General features: G+C 51.7%; 7 protein-coding genes across 7 annotated transcripts; 2 read left to right on the plus strand and 5 right to left on the minus strand.

Annotated features, from left to right (window-relative positions):
• Positions 1-165: 165 nt before the first annotated feature.
• P174DRAFT_511965 (putative heme/steroid binding domain protein) lies at positions 166-1,276 on the minus strand (the record flags this gene model as incomplete). Its single annotated transcript, XM_024831839.1, has 3 exons — positions 166-801; positions 875-1,047; positions 1,252-1,276. The coding sequence occupies 3 exons, from the start codon at positions 1,274-1,276 to the stop codon at positions 310-312; spliced, it is 690 nt and encodes a 229-aa protein (XP_024682274.1). The 3' UTR covers positions 166-309.
• Positions 1,277-2,343: 1,067 nt separating this feature from the next.
• On the minus strand, positions 2,344-3,443 carry P174DRAFT_430670 (GTR/RAG family Ras-related GTP-binding protein; the record flags this gene model as incomplete). The annotated part of the gene is made up of 3 exons (XM_024825649.1): positions 2,344-2,539; positions 2,591-3,274; positions 3,322-3,443. The coding sequence occupies 3 exons, from the start codon at positions 3,441-3,443 to the stop codon at positions 2,344-2,346; spliced, it is 1,002 nt and encodes a 333-aa protein (XP_024682275.1).
• Positions 3,444-4,285: 842 nt separating this feature from the next.
• Positions 4,286-5,804, plus strand: P174DRAFT_440943 (putative short chain dehydrogenase/reductase). The gene has a single exon (XM_024827177.1). The coding sequence runs from the start codon at positions 4,697-4,699 to the stop codon at positions 5,636-5,638; it is 942 nt and encodes a 313-aa protein (XP_024682276.1). The 5' UTR covers positions 4,286-4,696; the 3' UTR covers positions 5,639-5,804.
• A 212-nt stretch (positions 5,805-6,016) lies between these two features.
• On the plus strand, positions 6,017-8,227 carry P174DRAFT_440944 (putative acid phosphatase). The gene is made up of 7 exons (XM_024827178.1): positions 6,017-6,228; positions 6,346-6,405; positions 6,468-6,483; positions 6,558-6,723; positions 6,815-7,149; positions 7,205-7,281; positions 7,368-8,227. The coding sequence occupies exons 1-7, from the start codon at positions 6,139-6,141 to the stop codon at positions 8,073-8,075; spliced, it is 1,452 nt and encodes a 483-aa protein (XP_024682277.1). The 5' UTR covers positions 6,017-6,138; the 3' UTR covers positions 8,076-8,227.
• Positions 8,019-11,525, minus strand: P174DRAFT_511969 (putative tRNA processing endoribonuclease Trz1; the record flags this gene model as incomplete). The annotated part of the gene is made up of 6 exons (XM_024831840.1): positions 8,019-8,841; positions 8,907-9,750; positions 9,775-9,851; positions 9,876-9,932; positions 9,957-9,980; positions 10,002-11,525. The coding sequence occupies 6 exons, from the start codon at positions 11,523-11,525 to the stop codon at positions 8,305-8,307; spliced, it is 3,063 nt and encodes a 1,020-aa protein (XP_024682278.1). The 3' UTR covers positions 8,019-8,304.
• Positions 11,526-12,167: 642 nt separating this feature from the next.
• P174DRAFT_440947 (bZIP transcription factor) lies at positions 12,168-14,988 on the minus strand. Its single transcript, XM_024827179.1, has 2 exons — positions 13,483-14,988; positions 12,168-13,428 (listed from the first exon to the last, which is right to left on the minus strand). Exons 1-2 carry the CDS (start codon positions 14,510-14,512, stop codon positions 12,527-12,529), a joined length of 1,932 nt encoding a protein of 643 aa, XP_024682279.1. The 5' UTR covers positions 14,513-14,988; the 3' UTR covers positions 12,168-12,526.
• A 2,536-nt stretch (positions 14,989-17,524) lies between these two features.
• P174DRAFT_440949 (uncharacterized protein) lies at positions 17,525-18,250 on the minus strand. Its single transcript, XM_024827180.1, has 2 exons — positions 17,831-18,250; positions 17,525-17,774 (listed from the first exon to the last, which is right to left on the minus strand). The coding sequence occupies exons 1-2, from the start codon at positions 18,005-18,007 to the stop codon at positions 17,652-17,654; spliced, it is 300 nt and encodes a 99-aa protein (XP_024682280.1). The 5' UTR covers positions 18,008-18,250; the 3' UTR covers positions 17,525-17,651.
• Between the last annotated feature and the right edge of the window lie 289 nt (positions 18,251-18,539).

The following is an 18,539-nucleotide window of genomic DNA, read 5'->3' on the forward strand; positions in this document are numbered from 1 at the left end:
GGACTGATTGTGGTTGTTGGATGGCAATGCTAACTACATGCTTACAGCCCGTGCCGTTACCGCTGAGTAAACGATTTCCTACGAACATTTCTCGCGGTCCTTTTTTTATGCTACGAATGATATCACTATAAAATTCGGAAAGTCTGGCTGGGCGAATGATGTATTCTGGTGTGAAAGCACGCGCTGCTGCATATGTCAAGTAAATTTGACTGAATCGGATCTCACAAAATCTGTTCCAACTTTGCTTTACCGATTCGTAGATATTATAGCCTGATCGTAACCATCATACACGCCAGCTTTGCCATAATATCAACCCACCACATCCCTCTTTTTCGGCCGCTGCTGCTTCGCAGCCTTACAAAGCTCCCTCTTCTCCCTGGGCAAATCCTCCAATCCCACCACCTTCCCCACCTCAAAGTACTTCTTGTGGTTACGGAAGAAGTTCTCCCAGTGAGCCACCTGCTTGCGCACCTTGCCCAGCGCCACCCTCCTGTCCTGCTCCCGCCGGATCTTCCTCTCCCCACTGCTCAGCTTCCTGTCTTCCTCCTCGTTTTCAAGGGGGATGAACATCTCCTCCACCCCCGTAAGATCGTGCGTGAGGTCCTCCTGGAAGCAGCCCGTCACAAACGCACGGGTTGCATCCCGGCCTGCGAAGAAGTTGTAGCCGCCGCCGGGGCCGTAGACGAGCGGGTTGGCGGAGACGTCGAAGATGGTGCCGTTGACGGCGACGTAGATGGGGAGGGAGGGGTCGGTGCCGTTGTAGAGGGCGAGTTGGTCCGGTGTTAGGTAGACGGGTCCTTTCTTTGCGTTGTTAACATCAGCGTCGAGTATGGCGACGAGGACAGCCAAGAGCTTGGGGCTGGGGCTGACTTACAATGTACTGGACCAAGACTGGCCATCTTGTGAACCACGGCCTGTAACCCCAGAGAACAGACTCGCCGGTCATGTAGTAGGACAGCCCGCAGGATGCTACGACCAGCGTGAGCAGCACGCGGATGATGTCGGCGACGCTGATTCCGCCATCATTGCTGGTTCGTCGCGGCGATGCTGATTTTGTGGGTTTGTCCGTTGTCGAGGGAGATTGCTGGGGACTTGTCTTTGGCGGAGTTCGGACATAGTTTTTGTTGTTGTTTAGACTATGCTGGATGGCATTCGGGTTGTTCTGTGCTGGTGTAGCTTGCATGTAAGTTCGCCCAGAAAACCGAGGACAGATAGCTTCAAGACCGTGTCTCCGACTTCTCCGCCAGGTACCTCTAGGCGACGGTTTCACATTCATTATGGAGCGCGATGTGCAACCGTTACGCAGCTCGAATTGGTTGCAGAGCTGCCAGCTCAGCATTAAGCTATAATGTCTACAAGAACAGACTGCTGTCTGTTTTCATATCGCTTCACCATACTGCGTCAATGTAGCTCTCGACTCATCGAGCGACACATCACCTTACAAAACTAGTATCCCAAGCAAGAAGAGTTGTACAATATTGACGCATATTATCATTGACACCTATAGCTCCTGCGACAAATGCGCGTCTAGCCACTTGCTATTGCTCTGAAATCTTTGTATCCAGAAACTATACCGCAGCCCACAATTGATCTTCGTTACCACCATTTACCATTAAATCTCAAAAGGTTAGACGCCGTTGACAACTAGGACCTAGAAACTGATAATATCAATCAGCAAAAGCTCACACTCAATCTTGCAAGAGCAGAAGAAAAGTGGTCAAAAATGTCAGACATCCAAGGAAGAAAATGCGCACAGAGCACGTCTAAGATGGGTTCTAGCGACGGCTAGCGTGGAAACTGCGAATGTGGAAAAGTTTTTCATCATTTTAAGAGAGGGGAGAAGAATTCTGTTGCGAGTGAGAACGAAGCAGATGTACTTACCAGTTATGGTGAGTTAAACGGTTCCTTGGGATGTCTGAAGTTGTTGGACACGCTGGATCTGGGATGTTAGTGGATCAAGCCAACATTATGCTTGATGCTATAGCTCTTGCAATTGCAGTACCAATTATTTCTTGGTGAGTGGGAGAAGAGAAGAAGAAGAGAATCGAAACTTTTTTTAAAGCTCAGAAAAAGGGAAAATTTCGGTAAGTGGGTCTGTGGTAGTTGATGCCTTGGTGCCTGATGCCTACTCCGCTGCTGTTCTAATAGACGTAGATACGGTCTATTAGCTTGGTCAAATTGGTTTTTTGAATTCAGAAATATTGTAGGTATCAAGATATCATGAGTAACAGTGGTTTCGACAGAGAGAAATCTTCCATAGGGCCACAGCCCAATCACCTCTGCCTTCGGAGACTTAGACCAGTACGAAGTGTTTCGTCAAGTTTCAAGTAGCTTTCCATGTGCTCAGCTCCTTGGTCCTTGCTCGACCAGTTGAGGCTGCGTCTGCTCTTCGTCTGCCTGATCTGTATCCTGGTCTTGCTCCCAGCTCCTTGAGAACACATCATTAAGCGCTTCTTGGAACGTACGGCAGTTCATGTCAATAAGCCCCTTCTTCTCTTTCGCTTCAGGATTACGAATCACAGAGACAAGACATAGGTACCTTAAACAGTCAGTACAGTTTTCAGCAATTGATATGCCGGAGACAGCTCACTTGTTCATTTCCATCAAATGTATCATGGTCTCGTCGTGCAAGACAACATGACTTTCCGCCTCTTGTATCTGATCTCCCTTGGGCTTGCGGTCTGGGTGGTCCCAGGAATACAACTCTGAGACATCGACAATCACGTCTATGTAATCTGAGCACATTTCGTAACATGACATATCGACGGGACGAGTGTCAGAGGCAATGTAGATTTTGCTCAGGACGTCGAAGAGGTATGTCTTCTCAAAACCACAATTATTCGCAAGCGTGTTGATCAGATTCTCCAATGTGGAGAGATTTGGAATCAGCTTCTGGATCACCTTGCTGAAAGCCTCGAAGACCGAGTAATCGTAGATTGATGTCAAATAGTAGTGTACCGGAGCGTTTTCGTAACCGGCATCACTTAATTCATCCGAGATGCGCTGAACTATGTCTTGAAAGGTATCTGTGCGATATTCGTCTGAGAGCCCATCAACTTTATGAATAAAGACCTCGATATTGATGTTCGGGTAGTATTGCTGAACAGTCAAAATGGTCCGGTTCAACCGAGCAACGGAGTCTAGATAATCATCCTGGGCATCGATCACCCATACGAGCGCGCCTAGACTGCCGAAAATATCTTCCAGGTCAAATGAGGGCTCGAGGTACTCTAGCTGACCAGGGAAATCCCAGACTTGGAAGTCCATGAAAGAGCTAAGACCGTGTAAGAACAAGGTACGGTGGCGCAGGGGCACACTTACTGAATTGAATCTTTCTGGATACGGGTCGTCGATTCTAGAAACAGTGTTTCATTTGGCGGCATCTTATGGAAGACAACGCTGGCGATGGACGACTTGCCGCTCCTGAGTAAAGTCAGCGACATGTCTAACATCATTCAGACGCGGATAGCTCACCGGCGAAGTCCCATCAAGAGTAAGCGCGGTTTAGCATCTCGAGGCTTATTCGTGGCCAGATGGCCCGGTTTGCCTTGTACTGGCGGCCCCAAATGCTGGTTTGCAATCTGAGACAAGAGAAGTCAGCTCAGCATTAGACTCATTATTTGCGACGGGTTGTCAATTTTATCGGAGATACAAGCTTCAAGCAAAACAATGGATCGTCAACGTGGCATTTCCTATGATGCCCAGCATAGTTGGACGAGGAAATTGGCCAAGGAGCAGGGTTCCTTACATCCATGCCAAGTGAAGAGGCTTCAGAAAAGCCGACGGTAGTGAAGAACACAGGTCAGTAACCCAAGGTCTACTGGAGGGTGCAAGATGCGACACGGAGGGCAAAGCCAATGAGTGAATGTCGAACGAAGGTCAGATCTTCAGCCTCATGGCGAGGCGCGCTGCAATTTTGATCAGAAAATGGGTGTTTTGATATTGAATATCCAGTATGCCCAAACACTGCATCCACGTGAGGGTGTATACTATCCAGTAGGCGCAGAACAGGGTGAACCAGAACGTAATGGGGAAGGTCCTGCGGAGGACGGACACCGTCTAGCTCAATAAAGATATTGCAGAAGGAAGAATGATGCAACACAGACAACTGCGCTGTCAATACCTTGGATCTCAATGGCAGCGAGAAGGTCGTGTGTTGATAAAGGTGAAGGTGTAGTGTGGTCTGGAGATAAGCCGGGGTAGGTTGGCTTGGCGTTGAGTGTTCGCAGAGAAAGAGTCTCAAGCTGCTTCACTCCGGATCTTCTTGAGAGAGTCCCAGACGGATAGTCTAATTGCTATACTCCAACTTCCTCGCCCACCATGCTTGGAATATCATGAGAAGACGCTCCCTCGGATATGCTCGGCCCTGGCAAAAGAGACTAGTTGCGCATCACGATGGTCGACGCGGCCACGATCCCGTGATGAATGATCTCATCGCACGATTGCGCCGTCAAAGACCGCCCGATTATTTCTCTCCACGGCGAAGTAGGAGAAATATAGTCTAATGATTATGACTTTCTTCCACACAGCTCTAATCTCAACGACTAGATTCTTATGGACCAGCGCTAACTGACAGGAATCGAGCGCCAGTGGTATATATATAACTCTCATGCCCAGTTCGGGCTGAAACTGAATCCCTTTGCGCCTACACGCGACGTCCCATCCAGAAGCAACTCATCGCCAACGATCCTCTACAATGCTGCAAATACCAGAGGAACTGAAAACCGCGTACACTTATATTTGCGCTGCATCTATTTGTTATCTTGCCGTACAAGTCGCCCGCCATTTTTACTGCTACCTCCGACCTTCCAGTCTTTCGCGCTATAACCCCCCTGGGAAAGATGCTTGGGCTCTAGTGACAGGCGCCAGCGATGGAATAGGTTTCGGGTTTGCCCAGGAACTCTGCAAGCGTGGATTCAATGTCTTCCTACACGGTCGGAACCACGACAAACTACTACGAAAACGGGATGAGCTGCTGGCCGAGTTCCCCAGCGCAAAGATTCGGATCATTGTCTTCGACGCGTTTAAATGCTCTGAAGATCTCAGTTGGATTGCACAAGAGATTGGTGACGCCCGTCTGACCGTTCTGGTCAACAATGCTGGAGGGGGAGTGAAGCCGTTCGAGCAGCTGGCCGAGCTCACACATGAAGACGTGCAAGCAACCATCAGCCTTAATTCTACTTTTACGGCGCAAATCACGCGCGTCCTGATGCCTATCCTGGAGAAGAATAGCCCGAGTCTCATTCTAACTGTCTCTTCGGCAGCAGCCTATGTGATGCCGACCCTCACAATATACAGTGCCTCGAAGGGATTCGTGGAATCCTTCACCCGGTCGCTGCAAGCCGAAATGACGCTCGACGGAAAAGACGTGGAAGTTCTCGGGCTACGAGTGGGAAGTACTAATAGTCAAGGAAATGATGTGGCCGTGGGCCTATTCAGTCCAAGCTCTCGCACCCTAGCTACAGCGGCCTTGAATCGTGTCGGATGCGGCGAATCGGTTGTCTGGGCGTATTGGCCTCACTCCCTCCAGGGTCTGAGCTTTCATCTAATTCCAGGCAATATGCTGATTCAAATATTGGGGGCCCGTCTCAGAGCCATGAAGCGGGAGGCTGAAGCGAAACGGGCGAAGAAGAGGTAGTATTATCTGACGAAGCGAACACGCTGGAGCTATTGACATATTGAATAGCAAGCATTATGGCGATGCTGCTTAATGCTAACTGAATTTTTGGCTGCGAGAAGCGCAGCACGTCTGTATGTCATTGCAGATAGCCAACCTACTCGCTCAATTATATTTAAATCTGATTCACTTGACCTCGTCCGTAGTGAAAGAATATCTCGAGGCCAGTGTCTGGAAACTCCAGGAATTGTAGAGAGGGAATAGGATGCTAAAGGCAGTCGATCTTAATGAGAGCGACAGGTGATCCTCGGCACTGCACTGATTGGCCCCTTTCCTGTGCACCGCTCATTGGCGTCATCAAACGCCTCATTCGAGTCACCGTAAGATACTTTCTTTCAGCCCGAGGTGCTGCATTAATTTTTGCGCCCAATTGCTATTCTTCTGGGCTCCTTTTATGTAGAGTCCTCTTTTATTGTTATAATAACCAGTCTGCTTCTTCAGTTCTACGTGAGGTGTTACCAATGACGACTCTTGTGCCCCGCGAGCCTTACTCCAAGGAAGAGCTGGAGAAGCTCTATCCAAAGGAACTTCAGCTTCAATTGGTCCAGGTGGTACGTGATGAGATAAAAACGTGTTTTCCCCGGCCGAGTCAATCAAGCATACTGAGCGAGAATGTAGTTCCTTCGTCACGGTACGATATTTCCCGCTGTCGAACTATCTCCAAGCAGTTGGATCTAAGAACGGTTATTCAAGGTGAACGGACGCCGGTCTCCTCGCGATTCCAGAATGTATGTAACATGGCCATTTCTGACCTTAATTGATGCATGAGACTCGAGCTGACATCTCCAAGGCAGGCCTCGCGCCATGTAAGGACCCCTGCACCGAATCTATGATCGCCCTCAGCCTTACTGCTCGTTCCTAACTCGATGACCACTCAAAGATTGGCCGTATTGCAATGTCGCGCGTCGGATGATCCAGATGGCAGCCAGCGAGAAAGACCTCTCATCGTGGAATGGCTTTCAATGGCGAAGAAAAATGGAAGCCTTCGGTGACAGAGACGAGTCGGTTGTTGCCGTGGGTGCGACGGGTGACATAGAGGGTATCTGGCAGGTTCCCTTCCCTGACTTACTCCCGAGACGAATTGGTAGTTGTGAGGACTTGATGGCTGACTGGATATACGCTTCGCGACTTTTACAGCCAACATGGTGAATTGACAGATAGAGGGCGGGAGACTACGTTTGAGCTGGGTCAGCGTCTGAGACATCTTTATGTCGATCAGCTCGGTTTCATGCCAAAGATCAAATCGGATACCGAAGACATGTACCTTCGCGCCACGCCTATCCCTCGAGCGCTCGAGTCTCTCCAGCAAGCCTTTTGGGGCATGTACCCGGCCAGTGCGCGTACGCAAGACTTCCCTCCGCCGGTGATTGTTGCTCGCTCTTTCTCGGATGAGACACTCTATCCCAATGAGGGTAACTGCCGGCGATTCAGGCAATTGGCCCGGCTATTCGCTGATCGGGCCGCGAAAAGATGTACGTTTTCGCTTCAAAATCAGTGGTGAAACTGAACCTAATGATAACGTTACAGGGAACGAATCCGAACAAATGAACTACCTTAACAGCGTCTGGTCTAAGTGGATGCCGGACGCCTCTCCCCAAATCGCCGTCGACTCCCACCCCCGCCTCTCCGGTATCCAAGACACGATCAACGCGACCGACGCCCACGGCCCGCCACGAGACTACCCGCGGAGTTCTACGACAAGAAAGCCCGCGAGTACACCAACACCATCGCCGTCGACGAGTGGTTCGCCGGATACACGGAGAGCAGGGAATACCGGAAACTCGGGATCGGCGCCTTGATGGGCGACGTGGTCGACCGCATGGTCAACGCCGCTGCCAACGGCGGCTGGCGCAGTGAGCGCTCCGCCTCCGGCTCGTCCGCGGAGAACGGCAAGGCGATCAAGTTCGCCATGAGCGGGTGCCACGATACCACTCTCGCCGCTATCCTAGGCAGTGTGGGCGCCTTTGACGCCAGATGGCCGCCTTTCACCTCTTCCATCGCCATTGAACTCTTCTCCCGTGCGGAGAACCCACCTCCGTCGTCACCTTCCCCGTCTGCCAAGCAAAGGGGCCTCCTCTCGTACCTCACCGGTCATGATGTCGCGCCCTCGTCCGACACGGACCGCACCCCGCTTTCCTCTCTGCCAAACTCGACACGGCAGGCGCTGCAGAACCACTACGTGCGCATCCGATACAATGACCGCCCCGTCCGGATTCCCGGCTGCGCGGCGAAAGCGGAGAACCATCTCCCCGGCGACGAGACGTTCTGCACGCTCGATGCATTCAAGGAGATCGTGGATAAGTTCACGCCCGAGAACTGGAGGGAGGAGTGTGTACAGAATCTTGGGGAGGGGCTGTACGGCAAAGACGATGCGGAGAAGGCTGTTGCCGGGTTCTAGTAACATTCGGGGCTAGTTTATAGAGGGCAATCATTTCTTGAATCCAGTAGACTGGGAATAATGGATGTACTTGAATAGCACGTTTTGTAATATTGTCGTTAGCTGTCCAATACCGTCGAAAAAGTCTTATGTATATGCATGCACACATGGCACGAAACGGAGCTACGGATCCAAGTCTGTTCTATATGTATCCGCTCACAACTTTCCAACCAACCTGGAATACTGTAATCTAAACAGCATCATCGCTCTTCGTCCGAATACTCGGGCTCGAGTGCCGTCCGCCCCGACTCTTACTCCTACTATGACTCCGACTGCGACTGCGCTTCCCACGCCAAAACCGATCCATCCACTCCTCGTCGTTCGAGCCCCATCCGCTCTCGCTTTCGCTGGCGCTCCACACAGACCGACCCTGGTCAATATCCATGGCCTCGCCGGCAGCGGGAGTGGCAGAGGGCGCAGGCTCCGGCCCAGGCGCCCCCTTCTTCTTTTGTTTTTGCTTCTTCTCTTTCGCCAGGGCGTCGGCCGCTTCGCGAATTTTCTTCTGCTTGTTTGCTTCGACTGCCGAGGCGCGCTCGAGGATATCGAACAGCTTCTCGATGGCGGGGGCGAAGGCCTGCGCGATGGGGATGTCGCCGACGCGGATGCGCATGTAGTCGAAGGCGGCGGTGACGGGGGCTTGGAGAGGTGGTTTGTTTTCCGCGGGGGTGACGGCAAGGGTGGAGGGTTCGGGTTCGGGCGCGGGCTCATCGTCGGGCACGTCGAGGTCCTCGCGGGCCATGGGGCGGGTTTGGGTTCGGGGTCTGGTTTTGCTGGGCCGGCGCCGTGGTCGACGTGTGCGACTTTTTGGTACCGCTGGCTGAAGTGGGTGAGGACGACGGTGCGGGCTTGCATCATGCGGCCGACTTCGAGGGCTTCGGAGGTGGTGGAGTGTTTCTTGGCGACGGCGGAGACGGCCATGTCGTCTTGGAAGGTGGCTTCGTGGATGAGCACGGTTGAGTCGCGGCCGATGGTGGCGAAGTTGGCGGAGGGGCGGCAGTCGCCGGAGAAGGAGAGCTTGAAACCGTCTGGGAAGACGAGGGAGACGGCCATGGCTCCACGACAGTGTGAGACCCTTGTTGTGAGGATATCGGCGAGCCCGGTCGCTTGACGCAGGAGGGGAGTCAACGGGGAGGAATCGTCGTTGAAATCGAGTGTGGTTGTCTGAGGCCGGCTCCCGTCGGCTTCCCACCCGAGGTAGGAGCCGTCGTCACGACAGTGACGGTACGTGAATTTGGTCTTGATCTTGGTGTCTGGGTTGATGTAGCTGGGGTGGGCGGCCAGAGGCACTAGCTTTCCAAAACCGTAGTCCTCGACGCCGGCATACTCCTCGAGCCAGCCGATCATCATCTCCTCGGACACGACAAATAGGCGCTTTTCTTGGAGAATCTTGCGCATGTCGGTCTCGAAATTGCCTGCTCGAGGCACGCCGTTCGGGTAGTTCGCACGGAACCATTCCTTGATGACGGAGGCGGTGCCAAGGTGATGATCAGCGTGCAGATGGCTGATCCAGATCAGCCGAAGGTTCTGCAGCACCTCTTGCAACTTCTTCGGTTCGTACATCCGCCTGAGCTGGCCGATGGTGTTCTCGCCACAATCAAGCAGATAGGATCCCACCCCAGGCACATTGATGAGAGTGCTGGAGACGTTGCGGTACTTGGACGGCGAGGACGAGCCAGTTCCCAGAGTTACGATCTCCACATTGGCCCCAGGAAGGCCATTACGAAACTCGGCCAGTCTCTCTTGAAATTGGGGGTTCATGACCCGCCTACGGATGGCAGTCACCCGCTGCTCGATGGAGCGAGGGATCTTCTGCACGGTCTCGGCAGGGTTGAACAATGGCACGACCTCTGAGCGGTTAAGCTCGAACTTGGGTTCCATGTCGATAACCAGGCCGGGCTTGATCGGTTCGAATGGCGAGTTGCGGATCATTTCCTTGGTTGTCTCTGATTCGCACGTAGGAGTACCTGGCTGCGGCAGGGTCTTGTTATCATGAACCGGGACGGGATAGTTCTCGCCGCGCAACCTAGCCAGCCGGATCGAGGACCCTGCCACGCTACTCAGTGCCAAGTAGTTGGGACAGTAATCCGTACTGGAGACGGTGTGTTTGCAGTGCGACATGCGAGCGACAAACTCGCGGAGGCGAGGATGGTCGCCCACACCAGGTCCTAGAATCCACAGGAAGGCCTCTAGTCCCGTGGTGACAGAGGCCGAGTTCCATTCCGGCCGGTCAACCAAATCATCCACGTAGTCAGAGGTAGGCAGATCAATGATGGCCAACCCCTTCCCGAGCCGCGGGGGACCCAAGACCATATCGGGGGTGACAGTCTTTCCATCCTCAGACAGCACATTCTCGCCCTTCGTCAGGCGCGCATAGTTGGGACCGGCGCGAACGTTCAGCTCTTTCGCCTTTTGTGGATCGAACTTGCCTCTGAGATCGTGGTTGCGCACGATATAAGAAACCGCCTCATCGCACCGTGTCGTGGGTGGCAGTTTCTCCACACTGGCTCCAGGCCAGGGTTGACGCACGAGCACCTTGATGTCAGGAAGTGGCTTGTCGCTTCCAGGAGCAGGGCCATGGTACGGCTTGAGGTCTTTGGTTTCCGGGTCCCGGACGAACATGACCGCAGGCATTTTGACTTCTGCCAGAGGAGTCTCGACGAGAGCATCCATCCTCCACGACGAGTTAAACATGTCGGAGATGACGGATTGCCTCATAATCTGGTCCCGAGCCCGCTGGTCCAGAGCAGGCTTGTCAGCGTCGCGCTCCTGGAACTCGTCCAAGCTCCTTTTTCTCGGACTCTGAGGCCCGGCTTGAGGCGATGTCCTTCTCGACCGCTGCGACGGCGAGGGTCGAATGGGAATGGCCCACACTTTGATGTTCCTGTCCGACCACGTCGGCTGCTCAAACGGATCAGCGGCGCGTGCCTGAGAGCCAGCCTTGGACAGACCCTCCGAGTCGTACTCCCTCGTGAAAACCGGCATCCCCTTGCGGAAAACAAATCTCCGCGCAGTGGCCAGGGTGTGCGTCAGGTTCCGGCCACCATGGATCGTCAACGTGCCTCTGTCAGCCTGCCCGTCCTGCTGCTGCGACTGTTGTTTAACATGCTGACCACCACGGCCCTTGGCCTCTTTCTCACGCGCAGTAAGCTCCAGCGCATTCGCGGCGCTCGCCAGCCCATCCGCCAGAGTGAGAATCACACCAATCAACCCGCCATTATTCGCCCATTCCGTCCGCCCCGTCAGAAAAATATCCGTAAGATAGGATAGCTTGACACCACGCTCGGTACAGGCCCGCTGGGTCCCCTCCGAGATCTGCCCAAAGAAATACCGCTTGTCCGGGAAATGTAGGACGACGGTCGTGCCCGGCGTATCGGCCGTCGGCGTCGTCAGCACCTGGTAGTAGAACTTCATTGGTTTGTTTCCCACAGGGGAAGTAGGTGTAGAGTCGAAGCCGGAGTCCTGGCGCGAGGCAGGGCTGTATAAAATGTAGGTTTTCCCTCGTCTGAATTCGAGTTTGGGCGCTCTGAGAAGGTAGGCGTCTGGATTGATATCGCGGCGATGGTCGCGTGTTCGAAGAGCCTTGAACGGACGATAGACTGACGGTTTGGGAGGCCCAGATGTACCTTCGTAGACCCGGTGACGCGACTTGAGGTACGACGCAGCTCTGGAGAAGCAAGAAGAGCCTGCTGGCGACGGAGCCAGGCGAAAGGCTTTGGTGAATAGCCTCCCGGAAAAAAGAAGGGAAGCCAATTTGGCTGCTGAAAAGCTTTCACCGAAGGAATGGATGGCACTGCGCAATCATCGCAGAATCCAAGAATTAGTCAATAGAGAGCTATGCAGGGTTGAATCCGGAATTCAGGGACTGTCTTCCTGTATGAGTGACTCTGTTTGTGAGTCAGTGTATCGGAGCTGCTGAAGTCATCCAGAACAATTTGATTTTGTTTTGCCTCCGCCCGAAGAATCTTGGCGTGTTTTGACAGTGGAGGCGGAGGCATAGACTACATCCACCGATTGAAATACTCAGTTCTTGTGTTTAATAATTCTTTTGAATAGCTGCAGTTTATTCTGACTTTTGATCTTATTCGACTTAAAGCTAATGTCGGTTCCTAATGGCTAATGGACCCGGCGTCCAATTCCTATTCCCTTCCCAAACAGAAGCGAGACCTGTCCCTTCAATACACCAGAGACTCCAATAACCCAGAATTGACAATCGAACGAGAGATAAAGAGAGAGAAGACGAAGGAGATGCAGGGCGCAGATGTACAGTCAAATGCCATGAACAAAGGAAAGAGGGGGAGTATGTATCCTCACAGGAGATTGATGCTCACGAGCCCAAATCAGTACAAATATCAAGAATGGAATTTACAAATCCTATAGGTATCACAAATGCTCGGCCGCGCGGCGTGGGGGAATCATGAAAGATGGGAGGTCATCAAAGAGACGCGTTGGAAGGCTGCCTCCATATTGTTGCAAAGAACGACAAAGCGGTCTGCAGTGGCCTTGGACTCATTCTCGACCACCAGCTCAAATGCAGGCGTTGACTTTTCAGATCGGATGGTGCAAGGGAAGTCCACAGGGGAGTCTGACGACGAGTTCCTGGCTGGGGAGTCGGCGAAGAGGGCGAAAGCAGGGTCTGACTCGTCAAGATGAATATCCGGGTTCTCGACACCGACAGGAGAATCATTCGTCTCCTCCTCTGTATTTGGCGGCCGCTCGATCATGGAGATTTCATCCTTTGCAGAAGATACTTCTGGCAAACATGTTCCGAACAAAGTCGAGCTCTTTCCGCAGAGCATCTCTGCGTCGAGGGCGGGACCCTCGGGAACCTCCAGGACAGCAAACACAGGAGTGTTGCCATAGCTCATGTCAATTCCAGTGTTCCAGGCGCCATTGTTAAGACTCATTGCAGAGACATCCATTGGTTGATTAGGAACCATGACCATGCCAACCTGAGGGTTCTGAGGGACCGGGATACCGTGATTAGGAGTGGCATCTCTGGCGATGCTAGCCTGCATGGGCGGCTGCCCCATGGGTTGTGGTTGTGGTTGAGACTGAGGTTTAATCTGTTGCTGTTGCTGCTGCTGCTGCGCCTGGGATTGAGCAACCTGGGTTTGAGATTGAGGTAGATTGGGGGCGGGGACGCCGTTGACGCTCATCTCGTCCAGGAACTGAGAGAAATGAGGGGAGGAGAGAAGCATGCGAGCAAGGTCGGTGAGGCGAGCATTCTCCTCGTACAGAACACGATTCTGAAGACGTAGTTCGTGGGCCTCATTGGTCCGTGCAGCGACCTCTGACTCAAGTTGGCCGATATATTCTAGATCATGTTAGTATTGCGGACATGGTCGCTGTTCGAGAATTAAAAGCATACCCTTTCTGCGCGATCGGAAAGCGCGTGCCGAAACCTTGTTGCGTAGTTGCCGACGTTCCTTGCTACTGAGTTTCTTTCCTTCTTCACTAGCAAGTAACCTTTCATCTTCGTCCATATCCTGCTCATCCTTCTTCATCTTTGCCATTTGAGGTAAGGACGAAGAGGGCGATGGGGTGTCCTCGATAGTGCCCATAGCGTTCTGTCTCATCTGCTGCAAGAGGCGCGTAATCCGTTCCTCCACGGCAGGGTTAGTGGCGCGAGGGGGCTGGCTCTGCTGTTGCTGTTGCTGTTGCTGTTGTTGTTGTTGTTGTTGCTGTTGCTGGAATTGCTGCTGCTGTTGCTGCTGACGAAGCATCTCATGTTGTTTTTGTTGTTGTTGTTGTTGAGCCGCCTTTGCCATGGCTGCTTGTTGTTGGTGCATTCCCGGATACATGCGGCCGACCTGAGTGGAAGGCCCGGCAGGAACAACTTCATGACCTCCAAGAGCATTAGGATCGATGAATTGATTCTTGTTGACATTGGGTGAGAGATAATAAGGAACCGCGCCCATGCCGTCAGATTCCAGGTCCATTTCAGACGGGTTACGAGAAGACATGTTGTTGAAATCGAACGAAGTGTCTTCCCGCTTCATGTGACTGCTAGCGAACATGTCGCCATTCATCTGGTAAGCAGGGCTCGCGTTACCGAAAGTGACGCCGGCCATCTGATTGAAGTTCATTGCCTGAGCTAGAGCTCCTGGTGGCAGACCAGTCTGCTGCTTGTGTTCGTCATATTGGTGGCTAGGCCCTTGGAAAGCCATAGGCGAGTGACCATTGGCAGCGAATGTCGCACTGCGAACATCGCCGGCGGTGAAATCTGAGCTGGGAAGAGAAGGCTGGCTTGCTAGGATGGCTTTTGGTCGAGCCGGTTCGGCGGATGTGTAGGTGAGTTGATCGAGGTTGATGAAGCTGTCAATGTCCTGTTCGTACACGGTCGGCATTGGCGAGGTTGATGATGACATGACCGTAAGGGGTTCTGCTAGAGTGGCCATTTTGTTAATGGACTGCGAGTACCTCCGATATCGAACGAATGAAGCGTCCAGTCGATCAACGATGGTCAATTGATAGTTTGATAGGGCGGCTGGATATATGCAGATACCGAATGACGGTGAAAGGCGTGATCGAGATTTTAAGGATGTACGTATACGCGAGGTTCTAGAAGGATATCGTTCGAGGAAAGAATGGATAGGGAAATGAAGTTGAGGTGATGAACCAAAGAGTCGAGATCAATGGAAAGGGTTGGAAAGGTGTGGGATAAGGCAGTCGAAATCGTAGTAACGGTAGGATGGGTCAGGGAGATTGATGGAGATCGACCGGTGGAAAGGGTGATAGATAGTAGATAGATAGATAGGTTATGAGGGATCAGAGACGTGAAGCAGAACGACAGGAGTTGGGAGGTTCCATAGATGGTCGCGGTAGAACTAGGAGTCTGGAGGAGACACTACTCGTAACTAGGAGGCCTGAGAAGTGGGCACTTTGTCCTCTCCAGGAATAGAAATCAGGTTAGGTAGAGGAGCGGCTTGCGCGTCCCCGCTGACTCAGCTCCGAGAAGCGGAGTCCTTTTGATGCTGAGGCCGTTGATTGGCCTAAGACCTAGGGCTAACAATGCTGCACCCTAAGGAGGTGATCCACCCTCCTTACCTGTTCCGTATTGTTACAGTCTTGGATACGGCAAGTCTTGGTGACAATCAGGAGATCTTCCACCAAGATCTGGTAGTTTGTTTACTTCTATCTACGGTAGTTGATCATCAGAGGTCACGCCAACAAGAGATCCTTTATGCAGCCAGTTGACCACCTGCATGTCATGTTGAGCTTGTGTTATATTTCATCCTCAACGGGAATACGAGAACTATCCTCCAAATACTGGGTACGGTACTATTAGTGCCCCTGACATTTGCCCCAAAATAATCAATCAACAATGGTCCTCGTCTGGTGTTTTATCGTTTGGCGCTTTGCTGTTTCAAGTCTGTTTGTCCGACGAAACTGCCCTCCTCATCCCTTTTTCATGGCATCAGGGATCATTTTGATTGGCCACCCTTCTCGGAACATACTCCAGTAAAGCCCTAGGTCCGCTTTTGAGCAGGGAAATGACGTATGTGGCTCTGAATTGGCCAATAATACATGAGTTTTGCTTTCGATTTCACAAGAAACTGTTCTCCTTGGAAATTAAAATGGATAAATGCCGGATGTTCACATATTTGAGTCTGTTATGTTGTTGAGACATGAAACTCGACATTGAACCATCCGTGCTTCAACCAGGAATCTTGGACGTAGAGAGGCATTTACGTATCCCTGGGACAGAAATCATTACATTCCAGTTGTTAGCACGGAACAACAGACAACGAAGGACAAGAGGTAGGGTTTTGTATGCGACCAGCTGGCGAAAATGACAGTGCAGATGAAGCCTTTTGCTAAATCAATCTTTGGTAATAAGAATGGTCATCTTTGACATTTAAACGAATGACCAGACCGAGTAGCTCGTGGAGATCAGCGCTCTGCCTTCTTCGGATATCCAGCGTCGTTCTAGAAGGCTTGGGGACCGCTTTGGCTGATTCTCGGCTTCCACAATCCCCAGGTCTCCTAATTTCTGGTTTATGGTGGATCATGGTGAAATCTGAGCCAAAGCTTGGCACGGCTAGAGAGGTTGAAGAATTCTCTAGAGGGGGTAGTTTATCTTCAATCTGCTGTCTACGGATATCTAGACTGTTACGTACTGCCGTACTACGTCTCCATTGTTACTATGGTACGAAGTAGTTAGTGACTAGCCGCACCGCCACTCTGCAAGCCATCTAACCACTATTGCTTGATCAGCTTTAGCAACTGAATGGGCCAAATGGAGAATCATCGGCGATGGAACTCGACTACAAGCCTTTACCAAAGTTTAAACCGGCAACTGTGTAACCCGTCCAAGTACTCAAGCTGACGCTGAATCTGTCTATTTGTTTCGACTGGGCATGGCTCGCCCTGTTATTGGCAACTTGGCCACTAGTTCAGCTGTGATAGTGAGAAACCGACATCGACTGCGACAACTGTGAACGACAACCGGGCCAGATTGCCGAATGCGGTATCGGCGTTAAGAATCTTCGTTCGGCTGACCAGCAGACGCCACAGCCAGGCTACAGAATATCTCCAAACACGACTGGCTTTGTTCTGTCTGTCCGAGGCGCAGCACGATCAAATAGCCATCTGGACAGGCCCGAAGTAGATACTGCATGGGGATAACCCATCCGACGTGAGTCTAGCCTGATCGTCTACCGATCCACAGGTCATGCAGAGGGCCGAGCTCATCCTCCTGCTGAGGAGGGCTCGGCAGGATTCCGCTCCTCTTACCACGGCACGGACCTGCGAACGACATACCCATCTGGGTTAATAATTATGGAACTCATACGGGAGACGATATCTATCGGAATTGATCAAGTCCGTCCACTCACATGCGGTGATACTCCGCCCAGTCTAGACCTTCGACTCTATCGTTTCAACGAAGCCTCCTGGGCGTCTAGACGCGAGAATGGCGGATTGGGAATCGTGGAAAATGCCTTGCAAGGCTGCTTTCTCTCCACGCCCCTGTTTCATCATCTAATCTATAGTTATCTGTGGTTTGATCGAGAACGATCCACTAGTCTGATCTGATACTGAACCATACTTCTGTGGATTGCATTGCGAAGTCTCTCTGACCACGATTCCAACGTTTCGGTTTGTTGTCAAACCGTACACGTCTACAGGGGTTCCAGAATGGTCGGTCTCTCTGTGAAATGGGTGATCTGAGGTGAAGCACAACAGATCGGCTAGTGGTGCATTCATTTTCCGTGCAGTCATCGTGCGAGCGAGGTCGGTCTTCTCAATACCCCTGCGCCCAACTGCGTAGTGAGCATTCTACTACCAGAATGTTGACCATCTAGGCGGTGGACTGGCTTCATCTGTCCGATGGCACGATGCCTACTTGATGTCAGGTTGATCAGACTGTTCTGTGTTAACATATACAGCAGATCTCGATATTCAATTCAATTCTCGTTTCAAAATCTCACGTTCAGCATTCTTCAATACAGATGTTCATATACGTATACACTTTTGCGCATCATGTTACACTACCGCAGCTTACTCGAGTCGAACCCCATCAGACATAAAGCACCATTACTCCTGCGGATGAGACAGCTGGTCACTGGTGAAATGATACGATCCAGGTGGCTTTGGATTTGTCTCCGAGGCACTGAAGTCTCCAGGCTGATTGCCCCATTTGACATCGTTACTGGAGGTCTAGTCGCCGGAATCAGTAACCAAAAACTTCTTGATTTAAGGTAATGGACACGCACTTGCTTAGAGGATTCCGAGCTCTGGAAGCTACTCTGCTGGCTCTTCTGCTGGTTTGTTTGCGACTGGACCTCGGGGTTGGTCTGCGACTGAGACTGCAAGTCGGGCTCGCCGGCCGTTTCTCCCGCCTGGTCTTGGGCTGGGTTGGCGGCCCTTCTGAGATTGTAGTTGGAAGTCATTGTGATGATGTTGATTTGATGTTCAGTTGACGACTGATTTGCTTTTCGAAATGGTTGGTTTGGAACTCATGGCCCTTATATGCTACGGGTTCAGAGGTGTAGTTGGGATGAGGTCATGATTGCGTTCACGACAGGTCAGATGATACGGTAGTTTCAATTTCGCGGTAGAAAGGTTTGAGCACTTGTCATGGTGGCCTGACTGGTCAATACGTAGTTCATCATATAGCAGAGAATGGAGTGGTGAGTATCAGATGTGGATGGTTATCATGGTTGTCGCCGATGATGAGGCATTAAGCTTCAAGTGGCGAAAATCATAATATCAAATGATAGCTATGCACGCATCTATCTAGAGTACATACTAGCAACATCTTGATAATTAATTCAGGTACCATTTCTCTTGAGACCTCTAAATGCTATCTAATCTACAATATCGAACTACTGATATTTCAGCCTGAGGCTTCTTATACATGACTCCGCAATATATTCTGACCATATCTTATACAACTATGCACATTCACTTCTCTATCCACTC

The sequence above is a fragment of the Aspergillus novofumigatus genome (assembly GCF_002847465.1).
Source record: "Aspergillus novofumigatus IBT 16806 chromosome Unknown P174scaffold_4, whole genome shotgun sequence".
In the NCBI taxonomy this organism is placed as follows: Eukaryota; Fungi; Ascomycota; class Eurotiomycetes; order Eurotiales; family Aspergillaceae; genus Aspergillus; species Aspergillus novofumigatus.